Below are 9,414 nucleotides of genomic sequence, written 5' to 3'. Positions count from 1 at the left end.
CCCTCCCTCTCTCTCTCGATGATAATCATCGACGTGCACGATAGTGTTGCAGGCGGCATGTCGATCGTCGTCGCGGCGATGTTAGCCGGAGATCGGCCGCGATTCTCGTAAACGAGACGATTGGATGGGCGCACGAGCTCAAAGGTCTGTGTCCACGTTGCTAGAACATGGTCCAAGTTCTAGTTTCCAGAGATGGGTAGTCAATATAACAAGCAACTTGCAGCTATTTCATAAAAGCTTTCCGAACTTCAACTAGAACTTGGACCAGGTTCCTATCATCATGGACACAGGCCTTTATTAGCTCTCGCGGGCAATCCAGTAGGAATAATAGTATCGTGTGCTTGAGTCACCTGATCTAAAACTCACATTCTTGAGGCCTGTCCGCACGATGCTAGAACCCTGTCCAAGTTCTAGCTTCGAGAAATGTGTAGCCAATCATGTAGCGGCTATGCTGTAAAAGCTGCAAGTTGATTGGCCACACATTTCGCGAAACTAAAACTTGGACCAAGTCCTAGCGTCGTGGACGCAGGTCTTAAGTTACACCGCCCGCGCGGGATTTATGCGGCACCCACGCCCGCGCGTTCGGCCGGTTCGGGCTTAATGACGCCGATGAGCACGGACGCGTAATTATTCGCATTTCGGCGCAGTCCGCCGCGGTGCCCGGGGGTGGCCGCGGCCCGCGTATTTACGAGGGTTATATATTAATTGCCCGAATAAATAGCCGTGGGTACCGGGCTCTACCCCGTAACGCTCGAGAGCAGCGGAATCGTCGGCGGAGAGAGAAGGAGAATCGATACGAGAAAACGAACCGGTCCGCGCGCTGCGCCGCGCCGCGCCGCGCCGCGCCGCGCTCCCGCATACGATCAGGGCTTTTATTTGCTCTCCGCGCGCGTCGGTTTATTAAAAATTAATGACAGCGAATCCGATGTAAATACGATAGCCCGCACCGACGCGGCGGCGGCGGCGGCGAGCCGGCCGCGCGTGTACAGGGCGAATCGCGAAGAACGATCGTCCGAGCGACGATCGACGAGTGCTCCTCGGGGATAAATCTCGCGCGTTTCTCGAATATCGGATGTGTTCCTCCGCATCCACGTTCGTACCCACGGTCTCGTCTCGCCGCTGTCCCCGTACTGTTTCCCGCGGAAAACTACTCGCGGTGCTTCGTGGACCACCCTGTGCAGAATGCATAGCCTGCAGCGTCCGCCTGCAATGGAATCTGATCTTAACTCTTCTCGATATAATTGGTCGAGTCATCCCGCGGATATCGCGATAATCTATGTGTGTTTGGACACTTTGCAATCGTATCTCGCACGTCAACCACTTGTGCTTACAATTAGAAGAAAAAAAAGGATACGATCAGGGTTGGGAAAGTTACTTTATGAAAGTATCCAGTTACCTGCAGTTGCAGCTTTCTCGCTAAAAATGTAACCAGTTGCGGTTACTCGAAAAGTAACGAATCGTTATTTTGCCGTTGCTTTCTTGCAATGAGAATAAAAATGTCAAATCTGCATTTGAATTTTAAAGCGTCGATGAAGCAGTGATGTTCCATACTGGAATGGGGAAACCTTCCGCGCATACTCAAAAAAACTTCCTAGGCAGTGAAAAACCTTCAATTCAAACTGTATTATATTTATACAAATAAGGTTTGTTCGTTTTACCTAAACTAGTTGCACTAGTTGAAAGTTTAGCTGTTTCTTTTTCAACAACCTTTAAATATATTTTTGCCGATTACATATAATATATATAATATATATAAAATGCCAAAAAACCTTCAATTTCAGAACTTTTTCAAAAACCTTCCTTCCACCTTCCAAAGCGTCCAAAAACCTTCCAAATGAAGGAAATCCTTCCTTTGGAACATCACTGCGATGAAGGCGTTTATGCGCAAACGCAAGGCTTGATGCAATCCGCGCATTTTATCGGATAGATTTCGGGTGTACACATAATTCAACCGGAAAAGTTAACCATCCGAAAAAAAAACTATTTAATTGGTTTATCCGATGGAGATTTCTCTCAGTGTGTTGATGTACGAGTATCTCCACGCATCTGTCGCATTTATTTCCCAAAATGTATGCCGTTCGTTTTATACACGCCGAGATGGACCTTTCGTCCCAGGTAGTTGCCAACAGGTCGTCGCCTTCGTTTTCGATCGTATCTAGGCTGGTCCTGCCTCGCGGTGAATTATTGCCCAGGACGCAGCGACAACGCGATAAAACGACCGGCCGACCGGCCGATCCATTCGTACGCGAACGGCCATAATCGCGATACGCAAATGCAGTGCAAACATTGGTTTATTTGAACCGAAATAAATACTCGACGAGCCTAATTTTACGACTCGCCCAATTATCGTTAAGTAATTATGTTAAGTTCCAGGTAAACCGGACCCGAGAGGGTGAGACGGTACTTCGCGCGCGTCCCTTCGACGCTCTTATCGGCGATTCCCATGTACGTCGCGAATTATTGGGATCTGTAAACTTTTTTCCAAATATTGTTCGCATTTCTTCTGAAGTGGGGATAAACTTCGGAGGAGAGAGAGAGAGAGAGCAAGGGTGAGGTCTGACGTCCCTAAGACGAGAGAAACGAGCGGACAGAGAATACGTGTGTGCGCGCCTGTGTCGCGGACATTCCGCTGTCGGGGCGCGTTCCCCGAGCGTTCGCTCACGCCGACGCTACCATTAATAATCACTTTGATGCATAACGCGGCCTCGCTATTATTTACGCGCGGCCGTCGCGCGTGCGGCGCCCACGATTTACGGTCGTATTGTAGCGACGGTGGGGTTTGTGCAGCGGCCGACGCGGCTACAGCTTTCGCCGTTGCGTCGCCCTTTTTTTTCGGCGAACGAATTAAGTATACGACGAACTTCTCGGAGACGGTCTCAGTCTAGCGGCTCCTGTCAGCTCGCGATGTCTCAGCTCGGTAAAGGCCCGCGTCCACGATGTCTAGAACTTGGTCCAAGTTCTAAAAGCTTTTATGGCATAGAAACTAGAACTTGGACCAAGTTCTAACGTCTAGTGGACACAGACCTTAAGAATGCAGAGCTTTAGATCAGGTGACTTAAGCCAACGGCGCACGATACTATTTTTCCTACTGGATTGCTTGCTTTTCCTTATATCATTTTATTATCTTGTTGTTACACTGATGTTTTGAACTTCTACATTCAGCCACTACGTTTGTTAAACGATGCCTCGCACTGGTAGTTTTGGCGCAAGTCGATTGCGAGTTCAGGAGTTCAACTATTAATCCCTTCCGTTGCGCGATTATCGCGAGTGGAAACATTTCGCGAGCTGTGCCGCCGAATGCGGCCGCAAAAGAATAAACCAAGTAACGGCGAGGGAGGGACGGTGGCACACGTGTATCCGTCATGAGGGCGCCGAGTGACAAACTCGCTGACGTGCTTTAATTAGCGACGGGGGAAAGAGATTAGAACTCAGCCTTGGGACCGCGCTGCCGTCGCTAATGCATTTCGGGATGGGATTCTGTGGGGGGGGGGGGGCTCGAGGGGGGAAAGGCGAGCGCGAGTAAGACCTCTGGGAGTGACAATTTCAGGAGCGATTAGCCGTCACGCTCTGAGTTATGCGCTTACTAAACGGCGCGCCGCGCCCCATTGAGCCGCACGGCGCGGTTTTCGTAAAAATAGAATCACGAGCTCGGTCTCGTGGCCGCTTTCGTCGCCGTTAGCTAACAGCGGGGGTGCGAGACAGATAGGAGTGACCGTGGCTGAGACGTGGCAGGGTCAGGGCGAGGAAAAAAGCGAGCCGGCGATTATCCCGCATTAAAGACCGAACTGCGATCTTCCCCTCTATTCTCGGCGGTGCGCGCACGGGGAATTCAATTTAAATACTCGCCACCAGCCGCATTCTGAGGCTTCCTCGTGCCTCTCTTTTCGTCTGACAATGAGATACCGAGCGATGATTTAGGTCACGCGAAAGGAACGAGAGATACCCACGTGGCATCGACTTAAAAGACACCTTTCGTCATTAGCGTCCGACATTTGTCGAAGACGCGAAATGTGATGATACAGTTGAGAGATCAATTAATATTTTTCATTCCGAACAAAGGATATTTGTTTCAGGCCGCACCTACAATGACTTGAACCAGTACCCTGTATTTCCTTGGGTGTTGACGAACTACGAGACGAAGGAACTCGATCTCAGTTTACCGAGCAACTATCGAGACTTGTCAAAGGTACGGAATTTGCACACAGCAGTGAGAGAAATATTCGGTCGATGTCACACAAGTCGTCTTCTCTTCATCTAAGTCATATGCCATCGAATTGTCGAGACATTGCAGCGAATTTTCTAAAAACTACCGTATTTCGCAGCCGATTGGCGCGCTGAATCCAAACAGAAGAGCCTACTTCGAGGAGCGCTTCCAGAGCTGGGAACACGACACTATACCGCCCTTCCATTACGGCACGCATTATTCGACGGCGGCCTTTGTTTTAAATTGGATGATACGCGTGGTAAGTCTCTTACTTGCAAAACTAACGCGCTCGATGTTATTTAACTTTGTTCCCTTACAGAAAACACAGATAGCACATCTCCTCACGGCAATTATTATTTCGACACAATAGAAGTACAATAGAAGAATTTATCCGCGTTCACCTGCGTTTGTTCTCGACGAAGGCAGCTGTTAAACAAAATTGTTAATTAGCTGCCGTCGTCGTTTCCATTGTCGGGACTAAATCGAAGTTGAACGCACGACGTGAGACCGGGTCTCTTATTATGACGGGCGTGCAATTAGCTTCCAATCGCTGATTTTTGGTCTTTCCACTTGCGGAGCTTGTCCAGTCCGCGCCATAAATTTAAACGACACTTTTAGTACCGCGTGCACGCTAATTTGGGGGCGTCGGAACGCCCTCGTGCCAGCGACGCCCGCCTTCTCGTTAAATATACACGTTTGTTTTCTGCTGCATTTCCCCGTTCACTTGAAATTCAGGGCCTAACTGGAAAACGTCTTCATTCCCCTCCCTTTCTCGCTCCGCTCTTTTCGGACGAAAGTCAATAATATGATTTATATCGGGGAAGATTGGTCTCGCTGTGTGCCATTTCTGTGTCGATCGTAATTTAATCTACAGCTAGTTTGTCAATCGTCATAATTGAATTTGTGTAATTGGCCTAAAGGAATATTTAAATGAACCCAAAACGCTCGACGCACTCGTACCATTGTGTATATTTAAATTTACAACGACGACGTGACGCGCCTAATTGTTTATTCACCCTGCACCCTCCTTGCTACGATAAAATATTGCATCATAAACAATTTATTGGTTTATAACTGCTCGCCACCCGGCCGCCTCGTCTGCCGAAGACACGTTAACGATCCGTTTACAGCGTTATCTCGGAGTCCTGCCGTAAATAGTTTTAGGTCTGGGTGCGTAGGGAGGCTCGCGTTCCCGGTAGAATGCAAAAATTGGGTTTACGCCCTTCGCACACTCGTGCGCGCGGCACGAGAGTGCATCGATTACGTGTGTGGCCTCTCGCTTTGCATTCGTTCGCCCGTCGACGGAACGCATGACTGGCCGAGAAACGAGAAGGGCTTCGCGAGAAACCGCGCACTCAAAGGGCCGCCTGTAAAGTGTCTCTAAGTGGCGGTTTAGAGTCGCGCCGCGACTTTTTCTCTCCGCCCCAACTCACGCGCGCTTCTACTTCTCGTGCATACTTACCTCTGTGCCACTATCGACGTTCCGCGATGGGCCTGTGCGTGCCCGTTCGCGGGAAAAGGGCTCGCACCAGTTGCCAAAACGGTCCCGCAAGTAAATCACTGTTCCTTGCAGGAGCCGATGACGACTATGTTCTTGGCGTTACAAGGCGGCAAGTTCGATCATCCCAACAGACTGTTCTCATCTATCGCGCTCTCGTGGAAGAATTGCCAGCGCGATACATCCGACGTGAAGGTTCGTTGCATTTAATTAAGATACTCGTAAAATTTACATTTCCGCCACGCCTCGGTGAACGTCCGTTGTTATCATTGCCGCATAAATTTTCGATCGTATACGCCGCCTGATACACTCGAAGATCGGCGGATCTATAAATTCGCTTTCTCATTAACAGGAGCTGATTCCGGAGTTCTTCTTTCTACCGGAAATGTTAGTCAACAGCAACCGCTACCGTTTGGGCAGGCAGGAGGACGGTAGCTCGGTCGGCGATGTCGAATTACCACCTTGGGCTTCGTCCCCCGAAGAGTTTATACGCATAAATCGAATGGTACAGGATCGATCTCTTTAAAATCAAATAATTAAGACTTAATAATTCAAGTTGCAGTAAAATGCTGATGCCTACGTGCAACGTGCGCGTTTTACAATAAATTTTTTTATCATAAACTGTATTTTTCCAGGCGCTCGAGTCCGAATTTGTGTCTTGTCAATTACACCAATGGATCGATCTGATATTTGGTTATAAGCAGAAAGGTGAGAGTTTAAAAATAGATTATCGTAGACTTAATATAAGAACTGATCGTGAATTATGCACGCTAAGATTGCATAAAAGAATTTCTTACGTATATTTATCGTCACGTATTATTATTTATTCTTATGTGTGTGTTAAATCTATCGTATTCGGTATCGCGGAGAAATGAAATCCACGATTTTATCCAAAATGATAAGTTGGAGATACATGATAATTATTGAGAGATACGTCTGCGCCGATCGCAAAAACGATCCGTAGCGTCAGGATCGGGCGATAATTAACTCTGAATTAAATTAATAAACGTTCGCACAATGGCAGGCGCCGCTCGCGAGCGCCCATGGTTGCGCCTTGGGTGTTGGGACAGAGGCGCAGTCGAGTCAAATTAGATTTCCACCGATGTTAATTGCCGATGGCGCCTCTATATCCGGCGCTTCCCCGAAGATGCTGCCTCGGCATCGGATGCCGAGGGAAGGCGACGGGCGCGCGAGAGCGCGCGTATGGAAGGAATTAGTTTTTAGTTAGCTTCCTCCCTCTCGGTCCTTGTCCCGACCAATTAGGCACGTGTGCCGAGCGCGACAATGCATCCCACCCGTAATATGCAACACGTTTACGGTAGCAGCCGGTAGCAGCGAAAGCGGAGTCAACCGGAAATACCGAGCGCGAGCGATCGTCGTGAGTTCTCTCGGAATCGTTTCCGAAGAATGCGTTATGTGCCCTTTGCGTCTAGAAACATTCTATTTTATCGATTTGCAGTATCGCTCGAAGAGGACCCAAAAGTATAGGGTCGAAACGTTGTGTAATAAACTAATTAAATGACTGGCCAGTTGGGTTGACTATAAAACTCATAAACGTATTGATTGGCTACAAAATAGAATGTTTCCAGATGCAAAGAGCACATTGTAGATTAGGCTTTAGCGACGACGCATAAAACAGGATCGTAAAATTGAAGCACAGGCGTTGAAGATCTTCGTGTAAAGTGTCGATCACACTTTGTCTCTCGCAGGCCCGGAAGCCGTACGTGCCACCAACGTTTTCTACTACTTAACGTACGAGGGTAGCGTGGAACTGGACACGATCATCGATCCCTTGATGAGGGAAGCTATAGAGAATCAAATAAAAAATTTCGGGCAGACGCCGTCGCAACTCCTGATGGAGCCGCATCCCCCGAGGAGCTCGGCGATGCATCTGGTGAGATTGTCTCAACGTGCACACGCGACAAACTAGTTTCATATGCAGCCTCAAAAACTGAGAATACTTTCCCTCAGTCTCCAATGATGTTCTCGAGCATCCCGGACGATGTGTGCATGACCATCAAGTTCCCGTCTAACTCGCCGATCTGTCACATCTCGGCTAACACTTATCCTCAACTGCCACTGCCATCGGTTGTGACGGTAACCACCGGACAGCAGTTTGCTGTTAATCGGTGGAACACCAATTACGCAGGTAAAGTAATTTTCTACACGCACTCTGGCACTTGAGTTTATCCCCGTCGCCTCGTGGTTATCGCAATTTGAACCCCCATTTGCAGCCTCCGTGCAATCTCCGAGTTATGCAGATACACCTCAGGCGCAGGCTGCCAATCAGCCATTGTCCATGGATCCTGTTCTTTGTAAGTATACAACACACATATAGGCTGAAGTAACACTTTTCAAAATAACGCGCATACTAATTAACGACACCGTGCCGTTGTACTTTCAGCTCAAGCGGCAAATAGCTCGAATCCAACGTTACAACGTCGACATCTAGGCGATAATTTTAGTCAGAAGCTCAAGATTCGTAGCAATTGCTTTGTTACCACTGTGGACAGTCGATTCTTGGTGGCCTGTGGATTTTGGGACAATAGCTTCCGCGTCTTTTCCACCGAGACGGGTGAGTCTTAATATTTTACAAATTGATCGCACTACAACGCGATAAATAAATAGTTAGCGGATAAGCCATTGGTAGGTCACATGTTCCATCACATGGTGAAGCTCTGCTAAGGAGGAAATTATTATTTGCAGCAAAAATCGTTCAGATAGTGTTCGGTCATTACGGAGTTGTCACTTGCTTATCGCGCAGCGAGTGCAACATTACTTCCGACTGCTACATCGCGTCCGGAAGTGCCGACTGCACTGTCCTGCTCTGGCATTGGAATGCAAGGACGCAAACTATCGTCGGTGAGGGTGAAGCACCGGCGCCACGTGCCACCCTTACAGGACACGAGCAGCCTGTGACGGCCGTCGTCATATCCGCCGAATTGGGTTTGGTTGTCTCGGGATCGCACTGTACGTATTACAAGTTGAAAGATAGGAGCAAATGGGAAACTTGCACATTGCTTCCTCATCATCTGAGCAAGTTACTTTTTTAAATTTTGTTTAAATAATCCTTATGGAGGAAGCTTTGTGGGTTTTATATTTCGATAATTTAACGGAAGCAAATTTCTGATTTGCATCTTTCCTTCTTACACTTTTTGTGCCAATATTTTTATTATATAATGTATAAAAATGAAAAACAAACGAACCTTTTCAAAGATCATCGCCAATTTCACTACCCTTTAATAATATTATATCCAGTAAAAAAAATTAGCATGTTATCTCAAACTTTACAAAAGTTACAACGTGTAAACAGATATTTTTTTGCAAAAATAAAAATTCGACTAAGAATGATCCTTTCAATTCATACCAAATTCAATGCCAACCATCCTTCAATGATATTCTGTATTCATATGAAAAAATTTAACCCAATATCTCAATCTTTACAGAGATTAGAGCAGCTATAGACATTTTTAACATACGTACATACACGTTGACATTTTTAAAATAATGTTTCGATGTTTTGGAATCTTTTGAACACATTGGGAAAGACAAGTGGCAAAAAATTTCTCGAAAATAAAACTTTCTCTATGAGGAAGCAAAAGAATGATTCTTAAAAGAAAGTCTGAAAGGCTGCTTTGATTTGATTGACTAAGATACTTTTTTCTTACTCTGTTGCTATTATGTGATAATTAGATGTGCTGATATATCAGGC

General features: G+C 47.1%; 1 protein-coding gene across 6 annotated transcripts in view; it reads left to right on the top strand.

Moving 5' to 3' along the window:
• Positions 1-9,414, top strand: part of LOC105564914 (neurobeachin) — a 210,193-nt gene that overhangs the window by 192,694 nt on the left and 8,085 nt on the right. For all 6 annotated transcript variants that reach the window (XM_012017688.1, XM_012017687.1, XM_012017685.1 and 3 more), the window contains 10 exons: positions 4,074-4,186; positions 4,323-4,463; positions 5,778-5,897; positions 6,055-6,207; positions 6,338-6,410; positions 7,412-7,596; positions 7,674-7,851; positions 7,937-8,017; positions 8,107-8,277; positions 8,409-8,672. In XM_012017688.1, coding sequence (XP_011873078.1) covers positions 4,074-4,186; positions 4,323-4,463; positions 5,778-5,897; positions 6,055-6,207; positions 6,338-6,410; positions 7,412-7,596; positions 7,674-7,851; positions 7,937-8,017; positions 8,107-8,277; positions 8,409-8,672 — 1,479 coding nt within the window. The remainder of the gene's footprint in view (positions 1-4,073; positions 4,187-4,322; positions 4,464-5,777; positions 5,898-6,054; positions 6,208-6,337; positions 6,411-7,411; positions 7,597-7,673; positions 7,852-7,936; positions 8,018-8,106; positions 8,278-8,408; positions 8,673-9,414) is intronic.

Source organism: Vollenhovia emeryi, unplaced genomic scaffold, assembly GCF_000949405.1.
Source record: "Vollenhovia emeryi isolate VEMERY1.0 unplaced genomic scaffold, V.emery_V1.0 DF939158.1, whole genome shotgun sequence".
Taxonomy (NCBI): Eukaryota; Metazoa; Arthropoda; class Insecta; order Hymenoptera; family Formicidae; genus Vollenhovia; species Vollenhovia emeryi.
Note: the sequence above shows the minus strand (reverse complement) of the source record. Positions and strands in the feature narration are given on the sequence as shown.